At 43.3% G+C, this 25,945-nt stretch overlaps 1 protein-coding gene across 1 annotated transcript; it reads left to right on the top strand.

Moving 5' to 3' along the window:
* Positions 1–403: 403 nt before the first annotated feature.
* PPP1R10 (protein phosphatase 1 regulatory subunit 10) lies at positions 404–22,860 on the top strand. The gene is made up of 20 exons (XM_090282006.1): positions 404–472; positions 666–1,184; positions 7,139–7,256; positions 7,933–8,019; positions 8,167–8,302; positions 9,109–9,160; positions 12,005–12,082; positions 12,209–12,382; positions 12,541–12,646; positions 12,758–12,870; positions 18,482–18,582; positions 18,835–18,979; positions 19,057–19,215; positions 19,315–19,561; positions 19,727–19,790; positions 19,901–20,095; positions 20,258–20,333; positions 20,554–20,667; positions 20,830–21,462; positions 21,706–22,860. Exons 3-20 carry the CDS (start codon positions 7,150–7,152, stop codon positions 21,813–21,815), a joined length of 2,697 nt encoding a protein of 898 aa, XP_090138132.1. The 5' UTR covers positions 404–472; positions 666–1,184; positions 7,139–7,149; the 3' UTR covers positions 21,816–22,860.
* The last annotated feature ends 3,085 nt before the right edge of the window (positions 22,861–25,945 follow it).

Here is a 25,945-nt window from a genome sequence, read left to right as displayed (position 1 = left end):
GGCCTCCAAATTAAGTTATTGATGCACCAGTCACTACGACTTTTAAATCTTATACTTTGAATTTGCCGTTTAAGCAATTTTGAAGGCGATTTTAACCCAGATTTCCTCAGTACGCATGCGCAGGCCCTGTTTCACCAACCCAGGGTGAGAAATGTTTTGGAGAGCGGAAGTGGTAGATGCAGAGGAAAGGGAGGTGCTAGGCTTTCCGGTCAGGCGCAGATGCCCCGCTCCTCCCCAGAAAGGAGGTGGGGAAAGGTGCGGAAGGTGGCGGGGAGAGTGGGCTGATCGAAGACGAAGAAAAATAGCCAATGAGTTAGCGAGTTGTGTTTCGGGTTGGCCAATGAATTTACGCCTCGCGCACAATGTCTCGCGACAAGGGAAACGCACTAGCACGTTTGGACGTGTTGGGTGGCGTCCTGGTATAAAAGACTCCGCCCGAGCAGCTAGCCGCCATTGTCGGGTTCGTTTAAAGGTAAGTTTCGGTGATTTGTCGGTTGGGGGTTAAGATTTTCTTGAGAGCGTTGGTTTGGCGTAGGTTTGAGTCACAACTTATATCAAGTTAGGGGTTGGATATTGAGATGTTTGGGATAAAATGCCAATTTGGCGTGTTTAAAAGCAACCCAATGCTGATTGTATCTTTCTCCTTTGTGTTCCTTTTATCCCAGGTTTGAATTTTCTCGGAGAAAGAGAGGCCTGCACGAGGAAAAAAGAAACAAGCCGCAGCAACATCTAAGCCCTTGAAAGGATCCTGAGCGGGGGGAAAGGGAAAACAGCAGCCACCAGCCCAACCACTTGTGTCTTCTTCCCCTTCCCACCTATCTTGTCCACCCCACCAGCCCACGCTGCTTGGGACTTGAAATCTGTGGCCGAAGGACCGTCACCACATAACTTCAAAAATAATCAACCATCCTCCCTTCCCAAACCCACGCAAATTCACTTATCCAGCGTTTACTTTTTTTAATCCACTCAGAATTTTTTTTCTACGACCCCCCCCTCCCTAAATGGAGTTGGGTGGGGGGGGGATGAATACTGAGTTGGCCTTTGTTTTTTTGAGAGACTTTTTGATCCAATGAGGCTCCCCAAATAGTTTTGGGTCCTGGTTGGTGGTTTAATTTTTTTTTCTCCAAAATTTCAACCCCCTCCCCCCTGAGCCCGAGGTGCTGACGTCGCAAAAAAATTGGATAGTAAGTGTCGAATTTTCAAAAACGAGCCTTGCAACAAGAAATCAACGTTTCCCTTTGTGAAACCAAAAATGAGGGGAAGAAATGAGACCATAGAACAAACTGGAGAAAGGACCAAACTGGTCACTTAATCTCCATTAAAAAGGGCCTTTGGGTCTGAACAGTCTAGTTCTCTCCCCTACCACCTACCTTTTCCCTGCCCTGCTGCCGGCAAGGAGAGGGTGGAGGGAGGACCAGCAAGTGAGGATTTTGATGGTTAACCCTTAGTAATCCAGCGAATTTCCAGACTGCCAAAAGCGCTAAATTTGCTTTTTATAAGGAAGGATGGTTACCTTCTTAAGCAGCAGTCTTCAAAAAGGGTTAATGAGCTCACATACAAAAGACGGTGGCTCTTGTGGCCCAGAAGTCCCACTTCTTTGTGTGTGAGACAAGCAGGGCGCCTTTCAATTTGCCAGATTAATAAGCAATCTGTACATAAAGATTGCAGGGTAAGGAGATGTGCAGAGAAATATTAGCTGGCTATGACTTTTAAGATTGTTAAGTCCTCAATTTTAATGTAATATGTTGGGTATATTTGTGTGGTTAAAATAGGTGGCAATCTAGGAATAAAGATTGCAAGACAAGTCAGGACAAAGTTTTAGTTCCAGTACATACAAGATGATAGTTGGGGACGTAAATGTTTTGTAATTGTTGCAGATTGCATAGTTTAAAAGCAAGCTTAACATTTTAACGGTACTTTTTGATGAGACTACAGTAAGAGGGTGGAAAGGTTGGGAAATGTGAAATTCAGGAGTATAATTTTAAAAGCCATTTAGTGCAATTGAATGCTAGCTTTTTAAAAGATTGTGTCGTTAAAAGGATTTTTTTCTTCCCTGCTTCAATATGGCGACTTTCCTTGTCCTTTTGTCTTCCAAGCGGTGTTGCAGGTTGTGTCTCCCATTTTTCTCTTGTCCTACCTCAACCCTATTTGTTGAGAGGGGTCCAAATCCTCCCCCTTGCCCTTTGTATGGAAGATGGGGGTGGTCGATCGTAGGTTGAACCACAAGTGGAAGTTAAATTTTTCCCGCAGGAAATAGTTATATTTTATATTTTAATTACTTTTATTTTCACAATGCTCTTACTGAAAATAGGTCAGACTTAAGGACGGGGGACGGTTTTTTTTGTTTTTGTTTTTACAAAATTATTTTATTTTTTTAAGGTAACTAGCTGCCGGCAGAGCTGACATGGCTTTTTAAAATTTTCTTCTCCATTACAAAATGGCGTCCTTGCCTCTGTTGTTTTTCTTCCCCTTTTGCCATCCAGAGCCTAGGGCCGCCCTAGAAACTTGGTCAAGGGGGAGGAGCTTCATTGAAAGGTGATGTAATCCGCTTTCTTTCTCCACCCTCTCGAAACCACCCGTGAGCTTATGCCTTCTGGACTCCCAGTGCACGCTGCCAGCAAAAGACATTTTCAGTGTTTTCTTTAGAATATTATCTTTCATAGCCTTTTTCCTTAAAAGGGAAATAACTGACAAATTAGGTCTTCAAGCTGTTCATCTCCTTGGGCGGCAACTAGTTTTTGTTTTTGTTGTAACAATGAGCCTGATGCTTGCTTTTTCACCTTTCACTCATGAACAACTGCTTGGAAGTTTTCCCCACTTCAGTTTCCAGGGGTAGAAAACCAGTTAAACTATAAGACTGGGAGACTTTTGGGGGAGGGTGTGTGTGAGCTTGTGTGTATGTTTATGTGTTGGGGCATACTGGAGAAAGACACAAGGACTTGTGAAAATAACGAGACAAATGGGGCCTACTGACACTGAAATTTGCCATTTTTGCTCAATCCTTGGGCCTCCTGCATTTGGTTGTGTTGTATAATGAGAATAATGGGGGAGAATGGGTACTTAAGGAATTTCTTCTCAACCACCCTATTCCCACTTGGGTTTTGGGATAAACTCCGTGCTGTGTCACGTTCTCCAATTGCTTAGCTCCTGTACATTGTACTGTGATGAGAAGTGAATCTTAGGAAAGGAGGCGGCAGTTGTAAACTCAAGGCAGGGGGGATCAAGCTACGGTTTCTGGTAAGCAAAATCTTTCTGGTATTACATTTTGCAATTTTCATTTTTTTCCCCAAGAGCCACCTTTTTTGAATTTCTATTTCCTTCTAAGAGAAATCCCTTAAAAACAATGGGAGAATAATGTCTTCATTTTTCAACTCGTGCAGTGCTATAGCAATTGGTGCATGTTGGAAAGCCATACCCTATCTGAGGGTGGTATTTTCGTGCCCTGTCCCTTTCTTCCCCAACTTTTTCAAAATCAAATCTTTATCAGACTCTTCATATACTTTACTTTTTTAAAGTCCTGCATTGAAGCATGGAAGTTCTAGACAGAATTGGAAAGCCATTTTGTACAACTGCCATGTGGTGACTTGGAAGAGACTTCAGGGCCAATTTTCTACTGGGTATGAATTCTCAAATTATTAAACTTCTGGATTGGATGGGAGGGGCTCTTCCATATATCTATTGACCACAAGTTTTTTTTTTTTTATCTTCTAAGCAGTTTGCCATGTGCCTCTGCAGCATACCTTCCTTGGGAGCTGAACATTCTGCCCACTGGGGTTCCTGATCTCTAATGGACAGGGGATTAATAAATAAAGTCTTAATTAACGTGGGAGATAGGAAACAAAGTCTCCTAGGGAAACCAGACCAATCCAGAGAACCTCGTCTTTGTAGTTTGTGATCAGAGTTCTACTCTGGGATCCTTTCCTGTTGGGGTGGGGATGGTGATTTCACAAATAAGCTTTTGGGGAGGTTTTCAGAATGATCGAGGGATGGGAGTTTAATACTTAGTAGAAAGGTACAACCTCGAGAATCACCTGAGAAACATAATTCAGGCCACTGCTGAGTTATTCTAGGAAATGCCTCAAACACAAGAAAGGAAGTGGTATACAAGGGGTTAGGTACAAAGTATTTTTATTTCCTTAAGTGCTAAATCCTCTAAGGTAAACTCAGGCTCCTCCTTCGTTAGAGGAGTGTTGGGATTGTATCAAAAAGGGCTCTGACTTGTGTAGAATTTTTGTTCTGAACCACTCTAGTTCTGTTTCATTGGTGATCGGTATGGAATAACTATACAAGCTAAATATTTGTCACTATTTAATTGAATAACACTCAAGTAAAATTCACTTTGGAGGCAGAAGTCAGTGTCACTTAAGGACTTTAAAATTTTATCTCTGGTAAAAATAGAAAACTCATTGTCTTGTGTTAGTGATGCTGGTGTCTGCCTGCAACACCCTCTGTAAGGAAAACACAGCATAGGGCAAGATGGAGATAGGCCAGGGCTTGCTGCCCCCCAACCCCCAACTCTCTGTACTGCTTTCCATAAAGTTAAAATATATCATGCCCTGGATTATTTTTGGTTTCAGAAAGCATCCTCAAGCTTTCATTGCAGGCTCCATATTATAGGCAAGGTTATGGCACTTGGTCACTGCTCCTCCTTCCCTGGTCAACTTATTTGCCTTTTCTACTGAAGTCCTGTTCTAGGAATTTAGGCTCTTTGTTCCTTTCCACTTGAGTGCCTTGGAACTTCTTTCAAAATATACTGACTTTAAAAGAAGGAAAAATGCTTGTCAGACACTTGGGGTCCTTAAATGAGTGAAAACTAATCTTCCTGTAGGAAAGCAAAGCTGCAATAAGGAAACTCCTTTTAATCAGAAGATTGGTGCTTGTGAGACAAAATTTAGTTTTTCTAATTGTATTTCCAAAATATAATAGGAAAAAAAAAGAAATTGAATAACATTTCTTCTGCTTTGTTGCCTAGCTTCTCTTGACTTGCTTGTTATGAATGAGAATGAAAAAGTTCCTGGGTCTTATTTCCAGCAGAAGGCGCTAGACAATTTAGTTTTGTACTAATTGAGCTCTCATCTCCCACCCTCTTAAGTGAAGGAACATTTGAGCTCAGGTGATAATTTTTTGAGTTTCTGAAGGAAGGGGTAGCAGTCCTGTGGCTTAGCTGATAGTTAGATATGTATAAGGGAGTTCTCCAAGGTGGTGTACATTCAACTCTGGCTTTGAATCAGTGGGGTCAGCTGTGTTTGGGGGGGCTGGTTTGAAGTTAGTTTAATTGAAGGCTTTCTGTCAAATTGTATATATCTTAGTTGCTGATGATATATGTTATTTGGATTTGTTCATTGCTTTTACGGTTCCAATAGATGGGAAATTGTTTTATATTCCTTTTTTGTATCTATATATCTCTTTATAGTGTCTATATATTACATAGTATCTTACTACCTGGGAAAAATTCCTTTATCCCTGTGTCTGTGTCTAAGAGTCACCACAGTTCAGTGGATTTGGCTTGTACATTTCTAATATCATCTGGTATTCTACTTCAGTGTTTTTTCCTCTGACTTCAGGTTCTACCTGTACGTACTTGTGGAGGTTCCAGGGCAGCAGTCACAGCACAATTAACCCTGATTTACTCGCCTCTCAGCATTTTTAAACTCATCTCCTCTCCCTATATTCAGCCCACAGCTTACAATCTCAAGAACCAATCTCGTCCCTGCTTCTACCTTTTCTTGTTTAGGTTGTTAGGACCTTTGCATTTAGAAATTTACTGACCTTTTTTGTTGGGAGGATTTAAAGGTTGACATTGTTTTTTTTTGTCTAAGAACTAATTTACCTGATAAGAAAACTGCCCTCATTTTTGCACAAAATATAGTCATCTTCATAAAACCCTGGTTTTCCCACACTTCTGGTGGGATCATATCTGTTAGCTGTACTAGAAGCAGGGTGCTCAAAGTGGTGTTGTCCTTGCCTCCTTCCTACCCAATGTTAACCTGATTACCCAAATGCAGATATTACTGAGGTGGCTTTCTATTTTGGTTCTCAGAGGTGTTTTGAGGCATTGTGGATAAAGATACTAATCTGAGCCATACTGATTCTCAACTACCTCTCTGGAACTTGGTTTCTGGCCTAGAAATTGCTTTACACTTATCTGTCCCATAAAAGCAGTTTAACTTTTAACTCCTTTTCTGACCTGGTACTAAAGTAACTAAAAATTTGAAGGCATTTTTCCAGTGTCTGCCTTTATTCCATTCTTTCTGGCTCCATTGATTCTAATTTTAGGCCTTCTTTGAGGATCTTAGATAGTGATATTATTTTGGTGGGGTAATAGGGGGTTAGATTTGCATATTTGCTTTTGAAATCACAAACCAATCTTGCTCTTAACTTTGAAATAATAAAAACTTGTGCAGTGTTTGGTCAATGAGTGACATTCTATTTAAGGTTTCAGAGGGCCTACTTGATTTCGTTTACATCCATTTGTCTCCATTTCTGGGAGCTACCCATACTCCCCTGAGGAAAGGTTCTGTTTTCAAGTTGTTTTTTTTTTTTTTTCATCACCTGTCACTTGAACTGATTGTCTACTGGTGCAAGCAGTACAAATCCTGCCACTTGTGATTATGACTCTTTAATGAGCTATAATAAAAAGGAATTGATTAATCTTAGAAGACATTTAGCCCAACACCCAAGATTGATGCAGTTCTTATCAAGTCACAGTTTTTTTTTTCAAACCAGATTTACTTGCAACTAAGGAGGGACAAGAACCTAAAAATAAGCAAAAATACCTTGGAGAATTGAGCATTTTGTTACAGGAATGTGAATCTTAGCTCTTAACACTAATGAAGTTCAGCTGTCATAGGAAGGATGTAGCTAGGAGTGGGGGAGAGGTGGCTAGCCCCAGTCCACCAACTGAATTGTTTTCCCATTTAGTCATCTAGTAGCAGCACCATGCTTAACTTGCCAGTGCTATTTTCTTAGTGCTGACAATGGTCTGTTTTGATTTTTATCTTGAAAATGGTGAGTGTAGTTGAACATGAATAACTAGTCACTATATTTTGTCAAATAAAGAAGTGGAATTTATTAGAAAGCATACTGGCACTGTCCTTGACACACATTTATTCTCTGGGTTTGTTTTGTCCTCTCTCAGAAGCCTCGATCATGGGTTCGGGTCCCATAGACCCCAAAGAGCTGCTCAAGGGCCTGGATAGCTTCCTTAACCGAGATGGAGAAGTCAAGAATGTGGATGGAATTTCCAAGATCTTCGGGTGAGTGTACCCTTTTTTTGGATTCATTGCAAATAGACAGTATTGTATGTTCTAATTAAGGCAGACAGGACCGAGTGTTCCTGGAGAGGAAAGGAAAAGTCAGTGGGATAGGATTGAAATCCAATAATATTTCAGGATAAGTGATAGGAAAAAGTGATTCCTTGGTTCCTGGCTGTAATGGAATTAGATATTTTTACATCCACAGTCTCAAGGGAGTCACCTTTGGAAGGAAGAAAGTGGGGAGCCAGGTGACAGAATTCTTGATTCTGGTTTGAGTCACATTTCACATCCCCAAGCGGTCATTTTCCTTCAGGTACCCTCAAGTTTCCCAGGGTAAAAAATGGCTAAGCCAATCCTAAACAGACTACTAAAGGCTGGTTGTGGAAGGATAGGACTCTTCACCTGCAAGCAGAATCAGATATGTCCTGTGTGCTAGGGAAGCAGTGATGCTCATCCCCAGATCAGAAACTCAGTATTTCCTCAGTTGTCTTCCATCCTTCTCTGGGTTTTTATTTCATTCTGGATCCATCCCATTCTCCTAGAGGCCCTTGTAGCCACTTTGTAGCAATGTCCCAAATTACCAGGAATCTCCAGACACTCACAAATTAGAGGTTCTGCTGCCAGAAGAAGAAGCACTCTCTGGCTGCTCCATTCCCAAACTAATTCTCTCCTATAGTCTAATGAAGGAAGCACGAAAGATGGTGAGTCGATGCACTTACATGAACATTCTCCTGCAGACCCGGTCACCAGAAATATTGGTCAAGTAAGTGGGGATCTGGGTGGGTGGAATGTGAAGATGTAGTTAGAAGGAGAGGGAGGTGAGGCTGGGTTGTTGATGGGGAACTAGGAGTATGGGATGTGGTCCTTCCAAAACTCAGGAAGGGCATCAGATTCTTCTGCCTGCCTACAGGTTTATTGACGTTGGTGGCTACAAGCTTCTTAATAATTGGTTGACATATTCAAAGACAACCAACAACATTCCCCTGTTGCAGCAAATTTTACTGACTTTGCAGCACCTACCACTCACCGTGGACCATCTCAAGCAGGTACCTTTGGTCTCTACCACCCCAGTGCTTCCTTTTTGGTTTAGCCTGACAAATGAAAAACTTAAACTGACTCTGATGTGGCTGTGATCTTGGGCCTGTGAAGTAGAATGGCAGAAAAAATAGGAATTTGGAATCAGAACGCTTGGTTCAAATGTATCTCCTTTAATAAGGGTTCCATATATCTGAGCCTCAGTTTTTTCCATCTATAAAATGGGAATAAATGACAACAAACTCACAATTATCAACAACTGAATCCAAAAAATAAAAACAGAAACAAACTAAGCGAACAACCAGAACAGGAACAGAATCATAGGTGTGGGGATCATTTGCAGAGTTATCAGCTGGGAGGGGGAAGGGAGAGAAACGGGGAGATGGTGCAGGGATTAAGAAGCATAATCGGTTGGTACAAAATAGACAGGGGGAAGTTAAGAATAATATAGGAAAGGGTGAAGCCAAAGAACTTATATGCACGACCCATGAACATGAACCAAGGGGGGTGGGATTGCCGGAGGGAAGAGGGGTACTGGGAAGAAGGGAGTAAAGGGAAAAGAAATTGGGACAACTGTAACAACATAATCAATAAAATGTACTTTAAAGAATGGGAATAATTGTACTTACCTAACTGGATTATACTAAAGATTAAGTAAGACTATGCCCACAGAGGTTTTTTAAAAGGTAAATAAAATATCAATGTTAGTCACTGTTAAGGGACTATGAATAGATTGTGAGTTTACGGGGTTATCAGCTCTTGAGTGGTCTTACTGTCTGCTTGGCATTTACCTTTTGCTGCTCCCTGTCTCTCATAGAACAACACAGCCAAACTGGTGAAGCAACTGAGCAAGTCAAGTGAGGATGAAGGTAGGGGCCAGTCCTTCCTTTCTCTGGGCCTTCCTCCATTACTTCCACTTAATTCCCCTGTGTTTATCCCATCCTTAAACTGTACCTTTCTTCCTTTCTCTTTTTACTTTACCTTGCTTTTCTCTTTTAAAAATTAGTTCCTCTAACCTATCCCTTCTCTTCTAGTCTCAGTTTTGAATGGGATTTGTTCATTTCTCTACTAATGAATGTAAGATAAGGTGTACCACACTTTTAACGAGAAGCTGATTCTTAAGATCTCTTGGTGTAAAAGTCATACACTTAAAATTCTTTGGGGGGAATAAAGTATTGTTGAGTGTCTCATCAACCTTGACTTTTGTTCTTCTATATAAATATAGCATATTCTGGAACATTCAGTGTCTACTTTCCTAACAATAGATAGAATAGTTTTGCCAGTGATTACCTTCCTGTTAGGGCATGGGCAGAATCCCAACTCCTGGAGTTTATCATAGCTTCATAGCAGCAGATTCTTTTCCTTTGCTAAAACAAAGGGTTTTGGAACTCCTGGCAGAGGCCATGCAGTCCTGGCTTGAAGATAGAGCCTGGCTCCAAAAAGTCACAGCTTTTTTTTTTTTTTAATACCCAAAAACTTTACACCCACTGCATAAATCGGGAGCACAAGACACTAGTATCCCACATGTGAGCTGTATTATAGCAGAACTTGAGCCCCTGGTTAGAGTTCAGGTTTGCTTTTTGTCTAAAGAGAACAGTATAGTAGGTCCTTTTGGAAAGAGGCTTTGACCATTTGGTGTGAAAGGAGCATCTAGGCCTGGGTCAGTCTATCTAAAGTTTCTTTTTAGCTATAGGAGAAAACACTGGGAACTTTTTCTTAGGTAAAGGGTTTAAACTACAGTTTTGTTTAGGTAAAAAATATTCCATAACTTTTTTAGTTATATTAATTCCCAGTTTTTAGGCCCTTTTAGATATAGAGCACTTAACTATTTTTGTTACATCTCAGAGTATCTTTAATAATAATATGTTGTATAACATATATCCCAGAAGAGCCCAGTAAGTCATTGCCCATCTTTTGTTTCTTCACTCTCAGGTATATTGTCCCCTGTTTTCCAGCTGGCTCAACTGTTATGCCTTCTTTGAATATAGACTTAATTATTATTCTGTACTTCCTTTGGATACTGAAATGTTACATTTTTTATCAACTGAAGTCTCACTGGACCATAGTATCAATTGCTCCAAAAAGGTTTTAGGGTATTCCTGATTTGGGGATACATTGGGGTTCATCTTGCCTTAGGTACAGAAATTGCCAGTTGTGTGACTGTGTTGAAAAGTTATGTTTTAATGTTATATGGCAATCTTATTAATAAATGAGTCTGAGGGGTGGGCTGGGTGGGGTGGGGAGCAATGGGGGAAAAAGTGGGACAACCGTAATAGAAAAACTAAAACTAAAGATAAAATAAAAATAAATGAGTCTGGAAGTGGAATGTTGGCACGAAGAGAGATGCCATAGATTAGAGATGTCATTTGCCAAGTACAACAGGAAAGCGCTACAAAGGAATTTTTTTCATATATTTACAAACAAATTCTGTTTTTTATTTTAAAATTCTCTGACTTTTTTTCTTTAGATAAACCACAACCCTAAATTAGTCTGTTTTTAAGCTCTTTTTTCACCCTTGCTATACGTAATTAAAAGGCCATTATCATTAGCAACGTTCTAGAAAAAAATATTGCCTAGAAAGTCTTTTATAACATGGATTTAAATCAGCTTCCTTGAAACGTTGCGTTAAGTTTGCCTTTAGGGCAATACAGAATGATGCTGTTTATTTTAAAATCTAGGAGCCCTTCAGATACTTGAACTTTGCCTGCCTTTCTCCTGATTTTAGTTTTTGTTCTCTTAACAGAAAGGGAAGAGCATAGGTATTGGGCTTATTGTGCCACTTTCTAGTTTTATGAATCTTAATCTTTGCTTCTGTGTCTTTGAAGGGAGATAAAAAATCTTCAGATTGCCTTGACTGGTGCAGCTCAGTGGATTGAGCGCCAGCCAGCAAACCAAAAGGTTGCAGGTTTGAATCCCAGTCAGGGCACATGCCTGGGTTGCAGCCCAGGTTCCCCAGATGTTGTATCTCACACTGATGTTTCTCTCCTTCTCTTTCTCCCTCCTTTCCCCCTCCCTAAAAAGTAAATAAATAAAAATCTTTAGGTTGTTGTAACAATTACATGGGATACACTGGGGTGGCAAAAGTAGGTTAACAAATAATACAAATAAATAATACAAGAATAAACTGTATTATGTACTCACGACTGTAAACCTACTTTTGCCAACCCCTGTATATGTGAGGTACTAATGTAGTTTTTAACAACATACTCTGTATATCTGTTAATGGACGAATTATATATATTTTTTTAATCTTATTTTTTAAATTATTTATTTGTTTATTTTATTTTTAGAGAGAGGGGAAAGGAGAAAAAGAGGGGAGAAACATCACTGTGTGGTTGCCTATCACTCGTGTCCCCAACTGGGGACCTGATGTGCAACCTAGTAATGTGCCCTGACTGGGAATCGAACCAGCGACACTTGGCTCGCAGGCCGATGCTCAATTTATATATATATATTTTTTTAAAGATTTTATTTATTTATTTTTAGAGGGGAAGGGAGGGAGAAAGAGAGGGAGAGAAACATCAATGTGTGGTTGCCTTTCACACGCCCCCAACTGGGGACCCAGCCCACAACGCACGTATGTACCCCAGTGGAGAATCAAACCCCTGACCCTTTCGTTCACAGACCAGCGCTCAACCCACTGAGTCACACCAGCCAGGTGAAGAAATAATATTTTAAATTATTTAGGCATTTCCCCTTTCTGTCACCTGCAGAGCTCCGGAAATTGGCCTCTGTCCTTGTCAGTGACTGGATGGCTGTCATCCGCTCCCAGAGTAGTACCCAGCCTGCTGGTAAGCTCTGAAGTCCTTTATCCGCTGGAATGTGGCTTTCAGTGTCCTCAGCCTGCTTCACCTCTGCCTGGCAGTCTTCCCCTTTATCTAAATAAAATCTTTTCCTACTTTGTTTTCCCACGACAGAGAAAGATAAGAAAAAACGTAAAGAAGAGGGAAAGAGTCGAAACACCCCTCCTGAGCGACCTTTCACTGAGGTGAAGGCTGAGCCTCGGGTTGAGGAGGCCCCAGAGAAGAAGAAGGAGAAGCCCAAGTCTCTTCGAACCACAGCACCTAGCCACGCCAAGTTCCGCTCCACTGGTGAGGCTGTCATCTGCCCGGGGTGGCTGCATTATGACACGTGAAGGAGGGAGGACTAGTGGGTAAAGCTCTGAGGCTTATACAAGGCTAGGTGAACTGAGAGGAAAAGTTAAGAGGGTGGGCTGTGATTTGAACCCGACACCATGCCTCTTCTCCAGGATTAGAGCTGGAGACCCCATCTTTGGTGCCTGTGAAGAAGAACGCCAGTGCGGTGGTGGTTTCTGACAAGTACAATCTTAAACCCATCCCCCTCAAGCGTCAGAGGTATGGACTGTGTGCTGGGCTTCTGAAGCTGGACTTCTGAATGGGCGGGGTCTGAGAACAAAGAAAGAAGGGCCAAGAGGACATTGTTCTTGACAGTTCCTCTTCTAACAGTTCTGCAGCCTCCCCAGGAGATGCTGCACCCCATGCAGAGAAGAAGTACAAGCCTCTCAACACAACACCCAACGCTACCAAAGAGATCAAAGTGAAGATCATCCCACCACAGCGTGAGTCCAAAGTGGGAGAGTGTTTAACTTGGGAGTAAACTCTTCATGGGAATGATATGGGGAGTATTCCTTCTCTTCCATGTTTTCCTCCATTTTCCTTTGATTTCTTGGTGTCCTTTAATTTTTGCACTTTTTAAAAAAAAAAAATTTAAGCCTTTTTAAAAAAAATATATTTTATTATGTTGTTAACAGTAGTTCCAATTTTTTTCCCTTTGCTCCTTTCTGCCCAGTACCCCTCTTCCCTCAAGCAATCCCACCCCGCCTTAGTTCATGTGCATAGGTCGTGCATATAAGTTCTTTGGCTTCATCCTTTCCTATATTATTATTAACATCCCCCTGTCTATTTTGTACCAACCAATTATGCTTCTTAGTCCCTGCACCATTTCCCCATTTCTCCCCCTCTCCCCTCCCAGCTGATAACCCTCCAAATGATCCCCATACCTATGATTCTGTTCTTATTCTGGTTTGCTTAGTTGGGTTTTGTTTTTACTTTTTAGATTCAGTTGTTGATAGTTGTGAGTTTGTCATTTTAGTGTTCATAGTTTTGGTCTTCTTTTTCTTAAGTAAGTCTCTTTGACATTTCATATAGTAATGGCTTGGTGATGATGCAGTCCTTTAGCTTCACCTTGTCTGGAAAGCACTTCATCTGCCCTTCCATTCCAAATGATAGCTTTGCTGGATAGAGTAATCCTGGTTGCAGGTTGCCTTTCATCGCATTGAGTACTGCTTGCTAGTCCCTTCTTGCCTGCGAAGTGTCCTCTGAGAAATCAGCTGATAGTCCTATAGGCAACTGCCTGTAGGCAACTCTCTGCCTCTCTCTTGCTGCACCCAGGACTCTCTTTATCTTTCACCTTTGGCATCTCAGTCATGATGCATCCTGGAGTGGTTCCCTCTGGATCCAGCTCGCCTGGGATCCTTCATGCGTCCCGGATCTGTATGTTCATCTCCTTCACAAAATTTGGGAAGTTTTCCTCATTTTCTTCAATTCTTGCTTCCTCATTCTGTACTGGTTGACTGTTCTTTTCTTCCTTATGTTCCAAATCATTTATTTGAACCCCGGTTTCCTTCCCTTCACCATTTTTTCCTTTGTTTCACTTAGCATATCCTTCACTTCTTGTCTTATACGTTTGCCATACTCTAGCATATCTGTCAAGCCTGTGTGCATCTTTATCACCATCATTTTGAATTCTGCATCTGTTAGGTTGGCTATCTCCTCATCACTTAGTTCTCCCACTAGAACCTTGATCCGTTCCCCCTTTTGGGCCATACTTTTCTGTCTCCTCATTCTGACAGGCTCCTGTGTGTGTTTGCCTCCCCGTCCGAGGTAGAGCTGTCACTTACGTTGTAAGGCGCGGAGCCTTAGGGATTCAACAGTATAGGACGACATGTTTTACTACGTTCTGGCGCTCTATGTGGGGGCGGGGGGTCTGAGAGGAAACAATGCCACCTGCCCAGCACTCGCCCCTTTTCCAGGCACCTCTCTCACTTCTACACCGGACTGGTGTCCATCTAGCTGCTGCCCTGGCCATCATTCCCAGAGTGGGTGGGTCTGCTGATGTTCTAGGACAGTGGGGGCCCTTTAAACAAGCGGACTCTGCTGAGACCAGCAGCTTCTGCCTCCACCCCAACCCCCACTGGTCTGCACAGTCAGAAGCAATGAGGCTTGATTTTCCCCGGTGCTGGGACTATGGGCTGCGAGGTCCAGTGAGGAGCTGGGAACACTCCCCAGGTGTCCCTCCTGACTTTTATAATGTGTGACTGCGCTTTCTGCTGGCCTGCCGCTGCTGCCACTGCCGCCACCGCTGCTGCCGCCACCATACCGCGTCCTCTCTGCCCCTCCTCCCTGTCTGGATGAGTATTTCTTTATATCTTTGTTTGCTGGACTTCCATGCAGTTTGATTTTCTGGAACTTCTGGTTGTTTCTAGTTTTGAGGTAGTTGTATTCCTTCTTAGTTGTGGAGGGAGATGCAGCGCGTCTGTCTACGCCTCCATCTTGGCCAGAAGTCTCTAATTTTTGCACTTTTGAAACTCTCCTTTTATTAGAATTCTTCTGAGTAACTTTAGAGATGAGGTTGGATGTGTGCGCTTCAGTGGCTGATTATTGGCACTGTCAGCTGGCAGAAATCTGTCATGTCCACAGGGCTGGTTTTGTCCATTACCTGAGCTCTAATTCATATCCCAAACCCTGGCTTGCCTGCCTTTAACCCTTTGAGTGCCAGCATCGGCTCCCACCGACTCTTTTTTCGATGGCTATGAATGTAAATAACAATGGAATAATGCGTATTTTATGTTTTGTTCCTCTTTTTGTACCTCAGGTTATATATTGTTAAAGCTTTTTCTCATGAAGATCCAAATTTCGAATTTCTACGCTTGTTCAAATACTGACAGATTAATTCCATTATAATTTTTACTTATATTTTAAATGGTCCTTTTAATTTCATTTATCTTTGCAATAATTGTCAAAACTATGCAGAGTGCATGATATGGAAGCTTTTGCTAATGGACATTTTCATTGCTTCACAGTATAGCATTAGCATTTTTTTCTGGTGTCTCAACAGAGTAGGTTTATTGCTCTCATGATGGAAATGCAGAGAGTCCTTGAGACATTTGACCACTTCATATGGAGAGATAGGAACCTGAGTATGGATATGATATAGAGTGGGGAACCTTATACCATCAGTCTTTCCGATGAAGGGCCATTGTTTACTGAGGAAATGCGAAGTGCTGCATCTTAGGTCCATTTCACCAGAGACAGAATCACGGAGCATCCTTGAAACATTTGACCCCCTCATCTAGAGGGATAGAACCTGATATCCTCTGAGAATGAGTCAGCTTTTCGGAATGAGGGGAACATTGTTTACTGCAGAAATGCGAAGTGCTGCATTGGCTCTCAGGGTATCCCTCTAGTAGGTTGTAAACACAATGAAGGTTAGTGTCTCTCTCTGCATCGGAGCAGATTCGGATGTCACCACTGCCCGACAGTGTTTGCGGTAAACGCGTACTTTCTTTTGCTTTGAATAAAAAGTTGGTATCCTCTGGGTGAAGCGATATTCTTATCATACTAGAGTGGATCATTTTTTTGTGCTGCAAGAGCAAGACTACTTTCTAGAGTCATAGATGAAGAAAAGGACTCAGTTGAACTTATACGACTCTTACAGCCAGTATTCATTCACTTTGTGCCCGTGCTTTTTTATATTGGAAAGATATTTATAGAAAAACTGAAAATGAGTGCCCCAATGAAGAGAAAGGACACTTTGCGTGAAGAAGAAATTTCTAAATTGATCAGTGATGAATCTAGTGACAGCAATTTTGTGATAAGTGATCTTGAAAGCAGTGCATCTGAAGATGAAGTAAGTGAAGATGAAACTGAACCATCTTCTTCTGAAAGTGATGCTAGTGAAAGCTGTTGGGCTGAGCGGGACGCAGATGGGCAGGACACAACACAACTTCAACATCAGTTTGCAGAGCTTCCAGATTTGAAGCAGCCCCACCGACTGATTCTAAGCCAATTGTTTTAGTTTCATCTCTTCACTGAAGTGCTGCTGAAGCTGATGGTCACTGAAATCAACAGATATGCACAACAGCACCTTCAGTCACACAAAAACTTATCCCCTAATTCTAGAGTGAGTTCTTGGACACCAATGACAGTTGCAGAAATAAAAGCTTTTATAGCTTGTGTACTGAACATGGGCATAATTACCAAACCAAGCATGTACAACTACTGGTCAAAAAAAAAATCTTTGTCAGCTCCTTGGTTCCGGCACATGGTCTCTCATAAACGATTTCAGTTATTGCTGTGGTTTTTTCATCTTGTAGACAATTCCAAAATCCCCACTCCTGATGATCTATCCTATGACCCATGTGCTAAATTTCAGCCAATAGTTGATCACACCAATTGTATCTTTCGGCATTACTATACTCCCCACCAACAATTGAGCATTGATGAGAGCCTGGTTGGTACCAAAAGTCACAGCACATTGTTGCAGTACTTGCCAAATAAACACCATCATCGCTGGGGAGTAAAATTTAGATGATGTGTGATGCAGTCTCAAATTACTGTCTTGTATTCTATGCTTGCCTGGGAGCAAAAAGTAATACAGACAAAGAAAATGTGAAAAACATGGTATGGCCTATACTGTAGTAACTAAATTGCTTACCATAGGGAATTATACAAATAAAGGTTACCACATCTTTTGCAACAATTTTTTTAGTTTGATTCCCCTGGCTAGGTACCTCTACTCAGTAGGGACATACATTATAGAAACACTTTGTAGGAATCGAAAACTTCTCCCTCACCAGATTCTACAAAAGTTCAACGTGGGAGAGGTAAGATTTTTTAAAAATGCCTTCCTGTTACTGTGTGGTTTTAGCGAAAAGAAATCTCAAAGAAAGCAGGCATTGCTCCTTAGCTCTTATTCAGGTCCAACAGTATCGAACATAGCATCAAAAAGAAATATGACATCAATTTCCAAGCCAGATATAATGGAATACAACAGATACATGGGAGGCATAGACACGTCTGATATGATGCTTTACGTGTATTTGGATGAAAGAAGAACACTAAAGTATTGGAAGAAGGTTGTGTTCAATGTATTATCAAGAATGCTGCTGAATGCATACATTCTTTATAAGGAAAATTTTTTAGGTGGGAACAAACCAATGTCTTGACTGAACTTCAACACCTCCATAACAGAAGAGCTTGCCAGAGAATGGCATGAGGTTAGAGACACTGTTAACAAATCCAGCAATGAAGAAAACCCACCAGGTCCCACTCACGTATATGGTGTAAAGGTGCTTCCAGAAAGAAAGCTAAGATTGTGTAAGAAATGCTCAGCACCGGAAAGAAAAATCAGGTCGAGAACAGTATGTGCGAGATGTGACAAAGGACTGCACCCAAGATGCGTCAATAACCACAAATGTTAATATATAAACATTTTACTATTATTGTATTGTTTTTGCATTTCATTTTTGTTTATAAACTGTTTTTCACTGTTGATATCTATTGATATATGTCTCTAGTGTGAATGCTGTTTGTCTTCATTCTTTTGGTACGTTCTGAAGGTTTTGGTTTTTTCAAAAATTTATGCAATATTTGGCATACTTCTTGCTTGTTATCCATGTTACTATGTGTTTTCAAATTATAATAATTGGTTTTATATTATGCCATATATTATACTTCAAAAGCCATGTTGAAGGAACAAATTTACTTTTTCTAAAATAATAGTTATGAAATAATTTTATGCAATAAATTTTTTGCTAAATTGCATCAAAGAACACTGCTTACGAAAGAAGAGTGTATTTACCGTATGTCGTGAAATTTTCAGCAAATTATTATAAATAATATTTTTATTGACATTTTTCATAAACTGCATTTCTCAGCAAAATAGCCTGGCATTTCTCACACGAATTTTAGCAATTACTCGTGGCACTCAAAGGGTTAATAGAAAATAATGTGAAGAATTTCTTGTGCATATGCTTGCTGGTCACTTTGAGCTTATTGTGTCCCAAGTTGAGGCAGGTTCTCCAATGACCCACTTTTCTGCCCAGGCTTTATAGAAATATGATTGTGAAGGAGGTATAATGATTCCATTTATACTTTTTCCTTTTTTAGCTATGGAGGGCCTGGGCTTCCTGGATGCACTCAATTCAGCACCTGTTCCAGGCATCAAAATTAAGAAGAAGAAGAAGGTGCTGTCGCCTACAGCTGCCAAGGTATGGGCCCAACGTAGCAGGTGTCAATGACAGGGTATAAAGGTAGAGTTGAAGGAAGAGCCTAGCAGCTCAGCGTCAGGAGGGCAAGAGGAGTTTGTTTGTCTTCAGATGTTGACTGTTGGCAGTGGGCAGCATTTGATGTAGATCTTCATTTACATGAACTGTTGGGGGATCCTGCCTAGAACCGTGGACTAATTGCCTTGCCTTGACCTTGGCTTTCCTGTAGCTCATTAACTTTTTCTTTCACAATAGCCAAGCCCATTTGAAGGGAAAACAAGCACAGAACCAAGCACAGCCAAATCTTCTTCCCCAGAGCCAGCACCTCCTGAGGCTATGGACACAGACCGTCCAGGGACCCCAGTTCCCTCTGTGGAAGTCCCAGAGCTCCTTGATACAGGTAAGTCTAGAAAGTAGTTCAGGTTTGGGGATTTTCTAAGAAGAAGAACCTGGGTCTGAAACCTCTCCTGCTTACAGCCTCTTTGGAGCCAGGAGCTCTGGATGCAAAGCCAGTGGAGAGTCCTGGTGATACCAGCCAGCTGACCCGGAAAGGCAGGAAAAGGAAAACTGTGACATGGCCTGAGGAGGGCAAACTGAGAGAATATTTCTATTTTGAACTGGATGAAACTGAACGAGGTTAGAAGTCAAGTTTTCTGTATAATGGGCGTATAGAGAGTTTAAAAAGGACATGGTTGTACTTACTTTCCCTCCTGCTTTTTTCCTCCTTATCAATAGTAAATGTGAATAAGATCAAGGACTTTGGTGAGGCAGCTAAGCGAGAGATACTATCAGACCGACACGCATTTGAGACAGCCCGGCGTCTGAGCCATGACAACATGGAGGAGAAGGTGCCATGGGTGTGCCCCCGGCCCCTTGTTCTGCCCTCACCTCTTGTGACCCCTGGAAGCAACAGCCAGGAGCGATACATTCAGGCTGAGCGGGAGAAAGGAATCCTTCAGGAGCTCTTCTTGAACAAGGAAAGGTAAACAGAATGGGGTTCATGCCTGGGGTGTTGAGCACTCGGGCTCTTGAGGGAACATGCCCTGGGGTAATTTCAAGAGCCTGGACGTTAGGAAGAAATACCAGGGCCTGAATAAATAATTTGACTATCAATCTTCTTTTGCTTGACCTGTGGCATTTCTGCTAGCCCTCATGAACCTGATCCTGAGTCTTATGAACCTATACCCCCGAAGCTCATCCCCCTAGATGAGGTGAGTGAGTGTGAGGTGGTGATGGGGGTTGTGACTGAGGTTAATACAGCTTTCATGGAGCCATTCTCTGTGTTCTGCAGTTAGTCCACATTGTTCTGTTCTGCTTTCAGGAGTGTTCCATGGACGAGACCCCATATGCTGAGACTCTGGAGCCTGGGGAGGCCAGTGGCTCACCTGATGGGGCAGGTGGCTCAAAGTTGCCTCCTGTTCTAGCCAATCTTATGGGAAGCATGGGTGCTGGGAAAAGCCCCCAGGGTCCTGGAGGAGGAGGCATCAATGTCCAGGAGATCCTCACCTCCATTATGGTATGAGATCTCCTTCCTCTTTTCCACTTTGTCTGGAATGCCCCTTTTCTTTATCCCAGTCCTCCTCATCTTCCCACTTACCTCCTCTTTTGGCTCTCCCTTTCTCTGTTGGTGAGGACTACTGCTCTTTATTGACCTTGATCTCTTGATCTTGCCTCTCAGGGTAGCCCAAATAGTCATCCGTCAGAGGAACTGCTGAAGCAACCAGATTACTCAGACAAGATCAAGCAGATGCTGGGTAATAATCAGGGTCAGCCCAGGGCTAGGGGAGGAAGTCTGCAGTGGGGTTGGGGAAACAGGAGTATTGCCACTCGGTGCCAAAAGGTAGGACTAGATCCAGAGAGCATTGCTCTGCCAGATTGGTCTTAGAGGATCAATTGGACACACCTAACTGAGAAGTCATGTCACTCTTCTAGAATCCTCTTGCTGACTATTTGACTCCTTTCTTTCATTAACAGTGCCTCATGGACTCTTAGGCCCTGGCCCAATAGCCAATGGTTTTCCACAAGGAGGCCCTGGAGGCCCTAAGGGAATGCAACACTTTCCTTCAGGCCCTGGGGGACCTATGCCAGGTAGGTGGTGAGTGACATGTTGGAATGGGCTTATCTGCTTCATTTTGGCCTGGTGATAGTATAGCATTGACCAAAAGGTGGAAGGTGGTGTGGGTTGGGAGGGAGCAGTTCCTGAATATATAACAGGTCGCTGACATTGTCTCTTTCCCTTTTTCTTAACAGGTCCTCATGGAGGCCCTGGGGGCCCTGGTGGGCCAGTGGGTCCCCGTCTCCTGGGTCCCCCACCCCCTCCTCGGGGGGGTGATCCCTTCTGGGATGGCCCTGGTGACCCCATGCGGGGTGGCCCAATGCGGGGGGGTCCAGGACCTGGTCCTGGACCATACCATAGAGGTCGTGGAGGCCGAGGAGGAAATGAACCTCCTCCTCCTCCTCCTCCTCCTCCTCCTCCATTTAGAGGGGCCAGAGGAGGTCGCTCTGGAGGAGGACCCCCAAATGGACGAGGGGGCCCTGGTGGGGGCATGGTTGGAGGTGGCGGGCACCGTCCCCACGAAGGCCCTGGCAGTAGCATGGGTGGAGGACATCGTCCCCATGAAGGTCCTGGTGGTGGCATGGGCAGTGGCAGTGGCCATCGTCCTCATGAAGGTCCTGGTGGGAGCATGGGTGGAAATGGTGGACATCGCCCCCATGAAGGTCCTGGACATGGGGGACCCCATGGCCACCGGCCTCATGATGTCCCTGGTCACCGAGTCCATGACCATCGAGGGCCACCACCTCATGAGCACCGCGGCCATGATGGCCCTGGCCACGGAGGAGGGGGCCACCGAGGGCACGATGGAGGCCACAGCCATGGAGGAGGTAAGGATGGTCCCTGCCCCCTATATGGCTTTTGTTTCAAGATTCTGGGAGTGTCACTGCCCTAGATATGCCAGGCAGAATATGAGGTCATCTCTGCCTAGCATGCATGGCTATTCCTACCTTTATGCTCATCCCCCAAATCCCAAAGGCTCTGTTTCTGAAAGACGGTTCTCAGGATGCCATGGACTTGGAAGTGGGTGAGGGTGGTACTGACCTATCTAACCATCTCACCTTCTTTTCCAGACATGTCAAACCGCCCTGTTTGCCGACACTTCATGATGAAGGGCAACTGCCGCTATGAGAACAGCTGTGCCTTCTACCACCCTGGGGTTAATGGGCCCCCGCTGCCCTAGGGACCCTGCCTGCCCTCCCACACCCCTGTGGGCTGTAGCCTTGCTCCTCCGCCCTGTTATGGCTTCTGTGAGGCCCGTTTGTCCCTTTCCCAGCTGAGGAGGAGCAGGCCTCCTCAGTCCCGCTCCTGTTCCTGGGGGTTTTCTGATCACTGGTGCACATTGATGTACACTCTCCCCCAGTCTGGGGAGGAGAGACTGGACACATTCTGTACCCTGACTGCTCAAGAGGAGACTCAGTTGGCTTCACTTTGTGAGATTTGCCCTGTAACCCCAAGCCCCCCATCCCAGTATTACCTTTAATGTCTGAGAACCTGGAGAACACCTGTACCCTCCTATTTTGAGTCCTTCCTATGCATAGAGCTCTGGCGTGGTATCAGTTGCACTTACGAAGTCATGCAAGCCAAGTTCATTATTCCTCATGGGGTGGGGAGATGGTAAAAAGGGGTATTGGGTATCCCACTGCACTGAAAGAGCTCCCCACTCCTCCCCCCTCAACAGAGGCTGAACACATTCTGAGTCCTTTCTCAAGTTAAGACTTTGCAACCTTTTGCGAGCACAGAGTCTGCATTGTGGGTCTGCTGGGTTCAGTGATGGAAAATTAACATTTGCATCCAGTGAAGATTTTGGCTGGCGGTGTTGGTCCACCTTGCATATATTAGCTCATTCTGGAAACTAAAACACTTCAGACCAGCTTTTCATGAACTGAAACCTGGCACACTGGGCCCAACAGTCACACTACATGCACCACCTTGGGAGTCAGCACGCTTCCTATCCTCACCTGGGACCTTGTTGGAGTAAGGCTACTTCCGAATCCCCGCCAAGCACCTTCCTGGGTGCATTGAACAACACACCTGGTCCTTACCCAGCCCTCTCCTTCACCTGTCTCAGCATCAGTTGTTTTCTATGAAAACAGTGGATTGGTTGGGTTTTGTGCAGGGTCTTGTGTTAGAGCCACAATGGATTTGAGAATGAGTATTTTTTTCTTTTGGTTTTGTATATTTTGTACATTAATAATAAACAGTGGAAAGAGAAGCAGCTTATTTAACCCCTGGTGTGTTTGGACTTGTTAAAAAACAGAAGCCAGCTGTTATCAATTTAGGTACATTAAATACAAACCTTGGAGAAATCTGTTTCAGTCCTTTTGAGTGAAGCTAGTCTAAAGTTCTACCTTCAAGTCACAGACCTGATACTAAGTGAAAGGCTGCTAAAGTGAAATACTTGTAATAGAAAGCCCCACTGGCAGAGTAAACCCCAGGACCAGCATTCCAGCATTCTTAGAGCAAGAAATGGGTCCTCTGGAACAGAGTTCAGTGCTGGACCTGCAGGCAGTGTGGGCACAGCAGTGGTTGGACCTGCTAGCCCTGTGGAAGTGCCCAGGGAAAGAGTTTAAGTGAGGATGGAGGGAGAGTAGCTGAAGGAGAAACCAAAGAACTGTCTTGAAAGAAGTTTTAATGGATAAAGTGAGAAGCAAAGAAAGGGAAAGTGTAGACTGCTCTTCCCAAAAAGTGGCTGCAGAGTTTTAAGGAAAATAAGACCTGCTGCAAGCAAATGTAGGATCCAAATTACTCCTAGTTCTTATGGATGTGTATTAAATTGAGGGCCTAGTTCATGGAATAAGATTCCTGGGAAGACCGGTTTTGGAAACCAGGACATGGAAGGATAGGATTAACTTTAAATAGGAAGTTACTTAAACCTTTTTTTTTTTTTTTAAGGTTTAGTTTTAAGAGGGAAAGGGAGGAAGAAAGAAACATTGATGTGATTGAGAGGTTGCCTCTCCCATGCCCCAAACTGGGGACCTGGCCCACACCCAGGCGTGTGCCCTGACCGCGAATCAAACCAACGACCAGTTTGAAGGTTGGCATACAATCCACTGAGCCACACCAGCCAGGGCTAAACCTGCTTTTCTTGAAACTAGAAATTAGAAGCACATCACATTTTGGAGGGAGAGAATACAGCAGGCCCTCTAGATCACGGTTCACTTATCGCGGGATTTCTAAAATTTTAATTACTGCAGATTTTTCCCTATATCATGGAATTTTGTGGGACTGTATACGTATGTTGTTAAAGTTACGTAGGTTTAAGAGTGTAGAATAAATGTAAGGCTCCTACTTTGCGGGGGCTCTAGAAGGTAATACCCGTGATAAGTGAGGGAATACTGTAATGTTTTTCAACCTTTTAGCGTTCATCAGAACATCTGAAGGGCCTGTTAAAAGACAGATTGGGGTTTGGGGACAGCAGATTTTGATTCAGTAGGTCTGGGCTGGATCCTGAGATTTTGCATTTCTAATAATTCTGTGCCTGGTGCTGCTATCTGGAAAACAACGAAAAGTCACTGCCCTACAAGTTTCTTGGCTGTTATCTCCAAGAGAGGAAACCTGAGGGCAACCACTTCCTAAATTTAACAGGCCTCATTTACACAGGTAAGGCCAGTGGGACAGATTTCTTCTTTTGCCCAATCTCAGGAGTGAGAGTCAGGCAGTCAGTCTATTGTTGTTTAGGAGAGGACCTGAGAGGAAGACATAATCTAAAGGCCAAAGTGAGACATGAAATATCAAGGAAGCACACAGCTCAAGTGAAAAAACAATGAACATGTCAACCCAGTAGGTCATTTTATTTTTAAAGATTTTATTTTTAGCAGGGAGGGAGAAAGAGGGTAACATCAATGTGTGGTTGCCCTGTGCATGTCCCCCAGCTGGGGACCTGGCCCTCAACCCAGGTATGTACCCTAACTGGGACTCGAACTGGTGACCCTTTGGTTCTCAGTCCAGCACTCAAGCCACTGAGGCACACCAGTAGGTCATCCCTGAACTTGCATCTCTTTCCTTCTGGTCCAATGCCTGCTTCTCACTTTCTTCCCTCTATCACCTACAACAGGCCACAAGAGACCCTTTAAATTATGTATGTATGTATGTATTTAAGGGGGAAGGGAGGGAGAAAGGGAAACATCAGCTGGTTGCCTCTCATACGAGCCCCAACCATGCACCAACCCTACAACCTAGGCACTGAACCTGTGGCCTTCTGCTTTGCAGGATGATGCCCAACCAACTGAGCCACACTGTTCAGGGCAAGAAACTTTAAATAGAGCTTAAAGTTTTTCCTAATTTAAAGTTAGTCATTTTTCTTTCAAATTCTCCATGGAAATCCAAAGTAACCTGTTACTTACCAAATTTTCCTTCGCTGCTGGGAGAGGAAGGCTAAGCATCTCACCCATTTCACCAAACCCACTGGCCCATTTGTTTTTTCCATTAAGCCCCCGTAGGCACTTTTCTCCCATTTAGGTTGCTCTGTTCTTCCTTTCCCGAATTACCCATTCAACTGCAGATGTCTGTCAACCCTTCCCTGGGTGCATCAATTTCATTTCCAATTCTAAGTCATCATTATTTTTCTTATTTCTGTTCCTGAAGAATCTAATGTTGAAAATTTGCAAAATCCACCCCAGCCAGGCAGTGTCATCCCCATATGCCAAGGTTACAGGTTCAATTTCCAGTCAGGGCACATATAAAAAGCAATGAATGAATAAGTAAGTGGAAGAGCAAAGTGATGTTTCTCTCTCTCTCTCCCCACCTTCCTATCTCTAAGGCCAATTTTTAGCCCTCGCTGGTGTGGCTCAGTGGATTGAGTGCAGGCCTGCAAACCTAAAGGTTGCCAGTTCGACTCCCAGTCAGGGCACATGCCTAAGTTAGGGGCCAGGTCCCCAGTTGGGAGTGTGAGGCAATGAATCAACGTATCTTTCATCCTTCGCACATTTCTCTCCTTCTTGTTCTTCCTCCCTTCCCCCACCTCTAAAAATAAATTTAAAAAATTACAAAACCCTACCATCTCGGCCCAGTACAAATTATCAGTACTGTACTAACTCAACATTCACTGCTACTTGGCAAACTTCCTAACTCTTCCTGATTCTCTGGCACTAAAACTCCTAAGGTGAGCCCCATTCTCTTCACCTAAAAACACACAAGTCTACATCATTTTCCTTCCTTTCTTAGTGGAAGAAGGGTTTCTCCTTTCTAAGGCAATATCTAACTTCTGGCGTCTCCTCTCCTGTCTGCCCCACCCACTGTTCTCGACCCAGCACCTAGGGCAATTTTGCACAAATGAAAAACAGCTCAACTTGCACTCCTGTATAAACATTG

Source organism: Furipterus horrens, unplaced genomic scaffold (assembly GCF_987537825.1).
Source record: "Furipterus horrens unplaced genomic scaffold, mFurHor1.1.pri manual_scaffold_6, whole genome shotgun sequence".
NCBI classification, from domain to species: Eukaryota; Metazoa; Chordata; class Mammalia; order Chiroptera; family Furipteridae; genus Furipterus; species Furipterus horrens.
The sequence above is the reverse complement of the archived record's forward strand: the minus strand, read 5'-3'. Positions and strand labels throughout refer to the sequence as shown.